The sequence below is a fragment of the Ascaphus truei genome, unplaced genomic scaffold (genome assembly GCF_040206685.1).
Source record: "Ascaphus truei isolate aAscTru1 unplaced genomic scaffold, aAscTru1.hap1 HAP1_SCAFFOLD_972, whole genome shotgun sequence".
NCBI classification, from domain to species: Eukaryota; Metazoa; Chordata; class Amphibia; order Anura; family Ascaphidae; genus Ascaphus; species Ascaphus truei.
Window position 1 is genome coordinate 72,501 of NW_027457312.1, and position 12,500 is coordinate 85,000.

General features: G+C 50.4%; 1 protein-coding gene across 1 annotated transcript in view; it reads left to right on the forward strand.

The window, feature by feature from the left end:
* Window positions 1-12,500, forward strand: part of LOC142486752 (dynein axonemal heavy chain 2-like) — a gene marked incomplete at its 5' end in the record, with an annotated part of 90,252 nt that overhangs the window by 64,770 nt on the left and 12,982 nt on the right. The window contains 3 exons of the mRNA XM_075585208.1: window positions 131-362; window positions 1,292-1,443; window positions 10,098-10,212. Coding sequence (XP_075441323.1) covers window positions 131-362; window positions 1,292-1,443; window positions 10,098-10,212 — 499 coding nt within the window. The remainder of the gene's footprint in view (window positions 1-130; window positions 363-1,291; window positions 1,444-10,097; window positions 10,213-12,500) is intronic.

Sequence of the window (12,500 nt, forward strand, 5' to 3'; positions counted from 1 at the left end):
ATACTACATACCCCGTGACGGGTCGCTGGCACTGTGTGTGTGTGTGTGTGTGTGTGTGTGTGTGTGTGTGTGTGTGTGTGTGTGTGTGTGTGTGTGTGTGTGTGTGTGTAACGCTCTCTGCCTGCCGCAGGCTCTCCTCGCTGGACACATACTACATACCCCGTGACGGGTCGCTGGCATCATACAAAGAGTTTGTTGGCATGCTGCCCATGGTGGATCACCCCGAGGCCTTCGGACAGCACCCCAACGCAGACATTGCCAGCCAGATCACCGACGCTCGCACACTCTTCGACACCCTGCTATCCCTGCAGCCACAGGTCACGCCCAGCGGGCACGGAGGCGGGCAGAGCCGCGAGGAGAAGGTGCCGTGTACCTACTGTGTGTGTCACTGTGTGTGTGTACCTCCTGTGTGTGTCACTGTGTGTGTGTACCTCCTGTGTGTCACAGTGTGTACCTCCTGTGTGTCACAGTGTGTACCTACTGTGTGTGTACCTCCTGTGGGTCAGTGTGTACCTACTGTGTGTGTGTCACTTTTGTGTACCCCCTGTGTGTGTACCTCCTCTGTGTCACAGTGTGTACCTCCTGTGTTTCACAGTGTGTACCTCCTGTGTTTCACAGTGTGTACCTCCTGTGTGTGTACCTCCTCTGTGTCACAGTGTGTACCTCCTGTGTTTCACAGTGTGTACCTCCTGTGTGTGTACCTCCTCTGTGTCACAGTGTGTACCTCCTGTGTGTCACAGTGTGTACCTACTGTGTGTGTACCTCCTGTGTGTGTCAGTGTGTACCTCCTGTGTGTGTACCTCCTCTGTGTCACAGTGTGTACCTACTGTGTGTGTACCTCCTGTGGGTCAGTGTGTACCTACTGTGTGTGTGTCACTTTGTGTGTACCCCCTGTGTGTGTACCTCCTCTGTGTCACAGTATGTACCTCCTGGGTGTATAACTGTGTGTGTTCCTCTTGTGTATGTCACTGTGTGTGTACCTCCTCTGTGTGTCACTTTGTGTGTACCTCCTGTGTGTATCAGTGTGTGTACCTCCTGTGTGTGTCACTGTCTGTGTGTGTGTTCCTCTTGTGTGTGTCACTGTGTGTGTACCGCCTATGTGTCACTGTGTGTGTACCGCCTATGTGTCACTGTGTGTGTGTGTGTATACACCCTGTCACTGTGTCTGTACCTCCTGTGTGTGTCACTGTCTGTGTGTGTGTTCCTCTTGTGTGTCACTGTCTGTGTGTGTGTTCCTCATGTGTGTCACTGTGTGTGTGAACACCCTGTGTGTCACTGTGTTGTGTTACAGGTGTTGGAGTTGTCATGTGATGTGCGGCAGAAGATCCCACTTGAGATTGATTTTGAGAGAACCCGGAAAGTTCTCAGTGACGACCCATCCCCTCTCAATGTGGTGTTACTGCAGGAGATCCAGCGATACAACACACTGCTCGACACAATCAGGTGTGTATACAACCACACAACACACTGACCCGTCCCCGCTCAATGTGGTGTTACTGCAGGAGATCCAGCGATACAACACACTGCTCGACACAATCAGGTGTGTATACAACCTCACAACACACTACTATACACAATCACACCGAGACACAATCAGGTGTGTATACAACCTCACAACACACTGAGACACAATCAGGTGTGTATACAACCTCACAACACACTACTATACACAATCACACCGAGACACAATCAGGTGTGTATACAACCACACAACACACTGACCCGTCCCCGCTCAATGTGGTGTTACTGCAGGAGATCCAGCGATACAACACACTGCTCGACACAATCAGGTGTGTATACAACCACACAACACACTGACCCGTCCCCGCTCAATGTGGTGTTACTGCAGGAGATCCAGCGATACAACACACTGCTCGACACAATCAGGTGTGTATACAACCACACAACACACTGACCCGTCCCCGCTCAATGTGGTGTTACTGCAGGAGATCCAGCGATACAACACACTGCTCGACACAATCAGGTGTGTATACAACCACACAACACACTGACCCATCCCCGCTCAATGTGGTGTTACTGCAGGAGATCCAGCGATACAACACACTGCTCGACACAATCAGGTGTGTATACAACCTCACAACACACTGACCCGTCCCCGCTCAATGTGGTGTTACTGCAGGAGATCCAGCGATACAACACACTGCTCGACACAATCAGGTGTGTATACAACCTCACAACACACTGACCCGTCCCCGCTCAATGTGGTGTTACTGCAGGAGATACAGCGATACAACACACTGCTCGACACAATCAGGTGTGTATACAACCACACAACACACTGACCCGTCCCCGCTCAATGTGGTGTTACTGCAGGAGATCCAGCGATACAACACACTGCTCGACACAATCAGGTGTGTATACAACCTCACAACACACTGACCCGTCCCCGCTCAATGTGGTGTTACTGCAGGAGATCCAGCGATACAACACACTGCTCGACACAATCAGGTGTGTATCCAACCTCACAACACACTGACCCGTCCCCGCTCAATGTGGTGTTACTGCAGGAGATCCAGCGATACAACACACTGCTCGACACAATCAGGTGTGTATACAACCTCACAACACACTGACCCGTCCCCGCTCAATGTGGTGTTACTGCAGGAGATCCAGCGATACAACACACTGCTCGACACAATCAGGTGTGTATACAACCACACAACACACTGCTATACACAATCACACCGAGACACAATCAGGTGTGTATATAACCACACAACACACTACTATACACAATCACACCGAGACACAATCAGGTGTGTATACAACCACACAACACACTACTATACACAATCACACCGAGACACAATCAGGTGAGTATACAACCACACAACACACTGAGAAAAAAAGGGGAAAGTTTGCGCCAATAAAAGAATTTTGCCTACTGTTCAATATGTGGTTCCAGTCCTTTCCACAAAGTGATTTCGCTGCCTGAGTCTTTCAGAGGTTATTCACCAACCTCTGTGTGGATTTGAGTAGAAAAAGGGTGAAATGTCCTCGGGCGCGTCACTCTGCTTGCGGCTCCACGGCGTATATTATATGCAAGGCAAAGGAGAGAGAGAAGGGCCACAGTGAAAAAAGACAGCTCAAAGTTTTGCACACTTTTTCATCAGGGTAGAGAGAAGGGGGGGGGGGGGGGTTGGGAGGGGTGAGAGATGAAGACAAGGGATGACTGATATTAAATCAGACTTGTTGACTGGGGACACACTCACATTAAATCTCTCAAAACTTGATTTGATGTCTCCTCCTCTTGTTGTAGTTATATGGACTGTGGGCGAGGAAGTACTTTCTGATATATCCAGATTTCTGGTGTCTTGAACAGATGTCTTCTCTTCTATGTGTAGTTAAATGGATTGAGGCCGAGGAAATGCCTCCTAATATCTTCCTTAGTAAAAGAATAAAAGGGAAAAAATAGTGCAATACAGTTTATTAACGAGTGAAAAATAGAGATTTAAAACTTACAAGCGACCGATCAATTCGAGCATAGGAAGGAGATGCAACACACTGAGACACAATCAGGTGTGTATACAACCACACAGCACACTACTATACACAATCACACCGAGACACAATCAGGTGAGTATACAACCACACAACACACTGAGACACAATCAGGTGTGTATACAACCACACAGCACACTACTATACACAATCACACCGAGACACAATCAGGTGTGTATACAACCACACAACACACTACTATACACAATCACACCGAGACACAATCAGGTGTGTATACAACCACACAACACACTACTATACACAATCACACCGAGACACAATCAGGTGTGTATACAACCACACAGCACACTACTATACACAATCACACCGAGACACAATCAGGTGAGTATACAACCACACAACACACTGAGACACAATCAGGTGTGTATACAACCACACAGCACACTACTATACACAATCAGGTGAGTATACAACCACACAACACACTACTATACACAATCACACCGAGACACAATCAGGTGTATATACAACCACACAACACACTACTATACACAATCACACCGAGACACAATCAGGTGTGTATACAACCACAAAACACACTACTATACACAATCACACCGAGACACAATCAGGTGTGTATACAACCACACAACACACTACTATACACAATCACACCGAGACACAATCAGGTGTGTATACAACCACACAGCACACTACTATACACAATCACACCGAGACACAATCAGGTGAGTATACAACCACACAACACACTGAGACACAATCAGGTGTGTATACAACCACACAGCACACTACTATACACAATCAGGTGAGTATACAACCACACAACACACTACTATACACAATCACACCGAGACACAATCAGGTGTGTATACAACCACACAACACACTACTATACACAATCACACCGAGACACAATCAGGTGTGTATACAACCACACAGCACACTACTATACACAATCACACCGAGACACAATCAGGTGAGTATACAACCACACAACACACTGAGACACAATCAGGTGATTGCACAAACACAATACACTGCACAGGCACCCACCCTGCTACAAACATTCAGGTGAGTGCACAACCACACAGCACACACAGAGACACAATCAAGTGTATGTCTATGTGTGTATCTCCCCTCCCTGTGTGTGTGACAGATAGCCATTGTGCGGTGATAGCTATGTGTGTATCTCCCCTCTCTGTGTGTGTGACAGATAGCCGTTGTGCGGTGATAGCTATGTGTGTGTATCTCCCCTCCCTGTGTGTATGACAGTAAGCCGTTGTGCGGTGATAGCTATGTGTGTATCTCCCCTCCCTGTGTGTGTGACAGATATCCGTTGTGCGGTGATAGCTATGTGTGTGTGTATCTCCCCTCCCTGTGTGTGTGACAGATAGCCGTTGTGCGGTGATAGCTATGTGTGTATCTCCCCTCCCTGTGTGTGACAGATGGCCGTTGTGCGGTGATAGCTATGTGTGTATCTCCCCTCCCTGTGTGTGTGACAGATAGCCGTTGTGCGGTGATAGCTATGTGTGTGTATCTCCCCTCCCTGTGTGTGTGACAGATAGCCGTTGTGCGGTGATAGCTATGTGTGTATCTCTCCCTCCCTGTGTGTGTGACAGATAGCCGTTGTGCGGTGATAGCTAGGTGTGTATCTCCCCTCCCTGTGTGTGTGACAGATAGCCGTTGTGCGGTGATAGCTATGTGTGTATCTCCCCTCCCTGTGTGTGTGACAGATAGCCGTTGTGCGGTGATAGCTATGTGTGTATCTCTCCCCTCCCTGTGTGTGTGACAGATAGCCGTTGTGCGGTGATAGCTATGTGTGTGTATCTCCCCTCCCTGTGTGTGTGACAGATAGCCGTTGTGCGGTGATAGCTATGTGTGTGTATCTCCCCTCCCTGTGTGTGTGACAGATAGCCGTTGTGCGGTGATAGCTATGTGTGTGTGTATCTCCCCTCCCTGTGTGTGTGACAGATAGCCGTTGTGCGGTGATAGCTATGTGTGTGTATCTCCCCTCCCTGTGTGTGTGACAGATAGCCGTTGTGCGGTGATAGCTATGTGTGTATCTCCCGTCCCTGTGTGTGACAGATAGCCGTTGTGCGGTGATAGCTATGTGTGTATCTCCCCTCCCTGTGTGTGTGACAGATAGCCGTTGTGCGGTGATAGCTATGTGTGTATCTCCCCTCCCTGTGTGTGTGACAGATAGCCGTTGTGCGGTGATAGCTATGTGTGTATCTCCCCTCCCTGTGTGTGTGTATCTCTCCCCTCCCTGTGTGTGACAGATAGCCGTTGTGCGGTGATAGCTATGTGTGTGTATCTCCCCTCCCTGTGTGTGACAGATAGCCGTTGTGCGGTGATAGCTATGTGTGTATCTCTCCCCTCCCTGTGTGTGTGACAGATAGCCGTTGTGCGGTGATAGCTATGTGTGTATCTCTCCCCTCCCTGTGTGTGTGACAGATAGCCGTTGTGCGGTGATAGCTATGTGTGTGCATCTCCCCTCCCTGTGTGTGTGACAGATAGCCGTTGTGCGGTGATAGCTATGTGTGTATCTCCCGTCCCTGTGTGTGACAGATAGCCGTTGTGCGGTGATAGCTATATGTGTATCTCCCCTCCCTGTGTGTGTGACAGATAGCCGTTGTGCGGTGATAGCTATGTGTGTGTATCTCCCCTCCCTGTGTGTATGACAGTAAGCCGTTGTGCGGTGATAGCTATGTGTGTATCTCCCCTCCCTGTGTGTGTGACAGATATCCGTTGTGCGGTGATAGCTATGTGTGTGTGTATCTCCCCTCCCTGTGTGTGTGACAGATAGCCGTTGTGCGGTGATAGCTATGTGTGTATCTCCCCTCCCTGTGTGTGACAGATGGCCGTTGTGCGGTGATAGCTATGTGTGTATCTCCCCTCCCTGTGTGTGTGACAGATAGCCGTTGTGCGGTGATAGCTATGTGTGTGTATCTCCCCTCCCTGTGTGTGTGACAGATAGCCGTTGTGCGGTGATAGCTATGTGTGTATCTCTCCCTCCCTGTGTGTGTGACAGATAGCCGTTGTGCGGTGATAGCTAGGTGTGTATCTCCCCTCCCTGTGTGTGTGACAGATAGCCGTTGTGCGGTGATAGCTATGTGTGTATCTCCCCTCCCTGTGTGTGTGACAGATAGCCGTTGTGCGGTGATAGCTATGTGTGTATCTCTCCCCTCCCTGTGTGTGTGACAGATAGCCGTTGTGCGGTGATAGCTATGTGTGTGTATCTCCCCTCCCTGTGTGTGTGACAGATAGCCGTTGTGCGGTGATAGCTATGTGTGTGTATCTCCCCTCCCTGTGTGTGTGACAGATAGCCGTTGTGCGGTGATAGCTATGTGTGTGTGTATCTCCCCTCCCTGTGTGTGTGACAGATAGCCGTTGTGCGGTGATAGCTATGTGTGTGTATCTCCCCTCCCTGTGTGTGTGACAGATAGCCGTTGTGCGGTGATAGCTATGTGTGTATCTCCCGTCCCTGTGTGTGACAGATAGCCGTTGTGCGGTGATAGCTATGTGTGTATCTCCCCTCCCTGTGTGTGTGACAGATAGCCGTTGTGCGGTGATAGCTATGTGTGTATCTCCCCTCCCTGTGTGTGTGACAGATAGCCGTTGTGCGGTGATAGCTATGTGTGTATCTCCCCTCCCTGTGTGTGTGTATCTCTCCCCTCCCTGTGTGTGACAGATAGCCGTTGTGCGGTGATAGCTATGTGTGTGTATCTCCCCTCCCTGTGTGTGACAGATAGCCGTTGTGCGGTGATAGCTATGTGTGTATCTCTCCCCTCCCTGTGTGTGTGACAGATAGCCGTTGTGCGGTGATAGCTATGTGTGTATCTCTCCCCTCCCTGTGTGTGTGACAGATAGCCGTTGTGCGGTGATAGCTATGTGTGTATCTCCCCTCCCTGTGTGTGACAGATAGCCGTTGTGCGGTGATAGCTATGTGTGTATCTCCCCCCTCCCTGTGTGTGTGACAGATAGCCGTTGTGCGGTGATAGCTATGTGTGTGTATCTCCCCTCCCTGTGTGTATGACAGTAAGCCGTTGTGCGGTGATAGCTATGTGTGTATCTCCCCTCCCTGTGTGTGTGACAGATAGCCGTTGTGCGGTGATAGCTATGTGTGTGTGTATCTCCCCTCCCTGTGTGTGTGACAGATAGCCGTTGTGCGGTGATAGCTATGTGTGTATCTCCCCTCCCTGTGTGTGACAGATGGCCGTTGTGCGGTGATAGCTATGTGTGTATCTCCCCTCCCTGTGTGTGTGACAGATAGCCGTTGTGCGGTGATAGCTATGTGTGTGTATCTCCCCTCCCTGTGTGTGTGACAGATAGCCGTTGTGCGGTGATAGCTATGTGTGTATCTCTCCCTCCCTGTGTGTGTGACAGATAGCCGTTGTGCGGTGATAGCTAGGTGTGTATCTCCCCTCCCTGTGTGTGTGACAGATAGCCGTTGTGCGGTGATAGCTATGTGTGTATCTCCCCTCCCTGTGTGTGTGACAGATAGCCGTTGTGCGGTGATAGCTATGTGTGTATCTCTCCCCTCCCTGTGTGTGTGACAGATAGCCGTTGTGCGGTGATAGCTATGTGTGTGTATCTCCCCTCCCTGTGTGTGTGACAGATAGCCGTTGTGCGGTGATAGCTATGTGTGTGTATCTCCCCTCCCTGTGTGTGTGACAGATAGCCGTTGTGCGGTGATAGCTATGTGTGTGTGTATCTCCCCTCCCTGTGTGTGTGACAGATAGCCGTTGTGCGGTGATAGCTATGTGTGTGTATCTCCCCTCCCTGTGTGTGTGACAGATAGCCGTTGTGCGGTGATAGCTATGTGTGTATCTCCCGTCCCTGTGTGTGACAGATAGCCGTTGTGCGGTGATAGCTATGTGTGTATCTCCCCTCCCTGTGTGTGTGACAGATAGCCGTTGTGCGGTGATAGCTATGTGTGTATCTCCCCTCCCTGTGTGTGTGACAGATAGCCGTTGTGCGGTGATAGCTATGTGTGTATCTCCCCTCCCTGTGTGTGTGTATCTCTCCCCTCCCTGTGTGTGACAGATAGCCGTTGTGCGGTGATAGCTATGTGTGTGTATCTCCCCTCCCTGTGTGTGACAGATAGCCGTTGTGCGGTGATAGCTATGTGTGTATCTCTCCCCTCCCTGTGTGTGTGACAGATAGCCGTTGTGCGGTGATAGCTATGTGTGTATCTCTCCCCTCCCTGTGTGTGTGACAGATAGCCGTTGTGCGGTGATAGCTATGTGTGTATCTCCCCTCCCTGTGTGTGACAGATAGCCGTTGTGCGGTGATAGCTATGTGTGTATCTCCCCCCTCCCTGTGTGTGTGACAGATAGCCGTTGTGCGGTGATAGCTATGTGTGTGTATCTCCCCTCCCTGTGTGTGTGACAGATAGCCGTTGTGCGGTGATAGCTATGTGTGTGTATCTCCCCTCCCTGTGTGTGTGTGACAGATAGCCGTTGTGCGGTGATAGCTATGTGTGTATCTCCCCTCCCTGTGTGTGACAGATGGCCGTTGTGCGGTGATAGCTATGTGTGTATCTCCCCTCCCTGTGTGTGACAGATGGCCGTTGTGCGGTGATAGCTATGTGTGTATCTCCCCTCCGTGTGTGTGTGACAGATAGCCGCTGTGCGGTGATAGCTGTGTGTGTGTATCTCCCCTCCCTGTGTGTGTGACAGATAGCCGTTGTGCGGTGATAGCTATGTGTGTGTATCTCCCCTTTCTGTGTGTGTGACAGATAGCCGTTGTGCGGTGATAGCTATGTGTGTATCTCCCCTCCCTGTGTGTGTGACAGATAGCCGTTGTGCGGTGATAGCTGTGTGTGTGTGACAGATAGCCGTTGTGCGGTGATAGCTATGTGTGTATCTCTCCCTCCCTGTGTGTGACAGATAGCCGTTGTGCGGTGATAGCTATGTGTGTATCTCCCCTCCCTGTGTGTGACAGATAGCCGTTGTGCGGTGATAGCTATGTGTGTATCTCCCCTCCCTGTGTGTGACAGATGGCCGTTGTGCGGTGATAGCTATGTGTGTATCTCCCCTCCCTGTGTGTGTGACAGATAGCCGTTGTGCGGTGATAGCTATGTGTGTATCTCTCCTCCCTGTGTGTGTGACAGATAGCCGTTGTGCGGTGATAGCTATGTGTGTGTATCTCCCCTCCCTGTGTGTGTGACAGATAGCCGTTGTGCGGTGATAGCGATGTGTGTATCTCTCCCCTCCCTGTGTGTGTGACAGATAGCTGTTGTGCGGTGATAGCTATGTGTGTATCTCCCCTCCCTGTGTGTGACAGATAGCCGTTGTGCGGTGATAGCTATGTGTGTTTATCTCCCCTCCCTGTGTGTGTGACAGATAGCCGTTGTGCGGTGATAGCTATGTGTGTATCTCCCCTCCCTGTGTGTGTGACAGATAGCCGTTGTGTGGTGATAGCTATGTGTGTATCTCCCCTCCCTGTGTGTGTGACAGATAGCCGTTGTGCGGTGATAGCTATGTGTGTGTGTGACAGATAGCCGTTGTGCGGTGATAGCTATGTGTGTGTGTGTGACAGATAGCTATGTTTGTGTGTGACAGATAGCTGTGTGTGCTGTTCCCCCTCAGGGCCTCTCTCCGGGATCTGGAGCGGGGTATACAGGGCCTGGTGGTCATGTCCACGGAGCTGGAAGAGATATTCACCTGTATATACGATGCCCGCGTGCCTCCCCTCTGGGAGAAGGTATATCCATATATACTGTGTGTGTGTGTGTGTGTGTGTGTGTGTGTGTGTGTGTGTGTGTGTGTGTGTGTGTGTGTGTGTGTGTGTGTGTGTGTGTGTTATATATATATTACACACACACTGTATATACCTACTATATACTGTATATAAAAATAAATATAAATGCACACACACCCCTAATATATACTGTATATACATATATACACATACTTACATACAGTATACACTGTATACAATGTGCATATATATATATATATATATATATATATATATATATATATATATATATATATATATATATATATATATATATATATATATATATATATATATATATAACGAATAGACGATACCGTTCTGTGGCTAACTAAATGCTATTATTTCTGCGAGCTTTCGAGTTACGCTGATCTCTTCTTCCCGGCGGTGTTACACTGATCTCTTCTTCCCGGCGGTGTTACACTGATCTCTTCTTCCCGCGGTGTTACGCTGATCTCTTCTTCCCGCGGTGTTACACTGATCTCTTCTTCCCGCGGTGTTACGCTGATCTCTTCTTCCCGCGGTGTTACGCTGATCTCTTCTTCCCGCGGTGTTACGCTGATCTCTTCTTCCCGCGGTGTTACGCTGATCTCTTCTTCCCGGCGGTGTTACGCTGATCTCTTCTTCCCGCGGTGTTACGCTGATCTCTTCTTCCCGCGGTGTTACGCTGATCTCTTCTTCCCGCGGTGTTACGCTGATCTCTTCTTCCCGCGGTGTTACGCTGATCTCTTCTTCCCGCGGTGTTACACTGATCTCTTCTTCCCGCGGTGTTACGCTGATCTCTTCTTCCCGCGGTGTTACGCTGATCTCTTCTTCCCGGCGGTGTTACACTGATCTCTTCTTCCCGCGGTGTTACGCTGATCTCTTCTTCCCGCGGTGTTACGCTGATCTCTTCTTCCGGCGGTGTTACACTGATCTCTTCTTCCCGCCGTGTTACACTGATCTCTTCTTCCCGCGGTGTTACACTGATCTCTTCTTCCCGCGGTGTTACGCTGATCTCTTCTTCCCGCGGTGTTACGCTGATCTCTTCTTCCCGCGGTGTTACGCTGATCTCTTCTTCCCGCGGTGTTACGCTGATCTCTTCTTCCCGCGGTGTTACACTGATCTCTTCTTCCGGCGGTGTTACGCTGATCTCTTCTTCCCGCGGTGTTACGCTGATCTCTTCTTCCCGCGGTGTTACGCTGATCTCTTCTTCCCGCGGTGTTACGCTGATCTCTTCTTCCCGCGGTGTTACGCTGATCTCTTCTTCCCGCGGTGTTACGCTGATCTATTCTTCCCGCGGTGTTACGCTGATCTCTTCTTCCCGCGGTGTTACGCTGATCTCTTCTTCCCGCGGTGTTACGCTGATCTCTTCTTCCCGCGGTGTTACGCTGATCTCTTCTTCCCGCGGTGTTACGCTGATCTCTTCTTCCCGCGGTGTTACGCTGATCTCTTCTTCCCGCGGTGTTACGCTGATCTCTTCTTCCCGCGGTGTTACGCTGATCTCTTCTTCCCGCGGTGTTACGCTGATCTCTTCTTCCCGCGGTGTTACGCTGATCTCTTCTTCCCGCGGTGTTACGCTGATCTCTTCTTCCCGCGGTGTTACGCTGATCTCTTCTTCCCGGCGGTGTTACGCTGATCTCTTCTTCCCGCGGTGTTACGCTGATCTCTTCTTCCCGCGGTGTTACGCTGATCTCTTCTTCCCGCGGTGTTACGCTGATCTCTTCTTCCCGCGGTGTTACACTGATCTCTTCTTCCCGCGGTGTTACGCTGATCTCTTCTTCCCGCGGTGTTACGCTGATCTCTTCTTCCCGCGGTGTTACGCTGATCTCTTCTTCCCGCGGTGTTACGCTGATCTCTTCTTCCCGGCGGTGTTACGCTGATCTCTTCTTCCCACGGTGTTACGCTGATCTCTTCTTCCCGCGGTGTTACGCTGATCTCTTCTTCCCGCGGTGTTACGCTGATCTCTTCTTCCCGCGGTGTTACGCTGATCTCTTCTTCCCGCGGTGTTACACTGATCTCTTCTTCCCGCGGTGTTACGCTGATCTCTTCTTCCCGCGGTGTTACGCTGATCTCTTCTTCCCGGCGGTGTTACACTGATCTCTTCTTCCCGCGGTGTTACGCTGATCTCTTCTTCCCGCGGTGTTACGCTGATCTCTTCTTCCCGCGGTGTTACGCTGATCTCTTCTTCCCGCGGTGTTACACTGATCTCTTCTTCCGGCGGTGTTACACTGATCTCTTCTTCCCGCCGTGTTACACTGATCTCTTCTTCC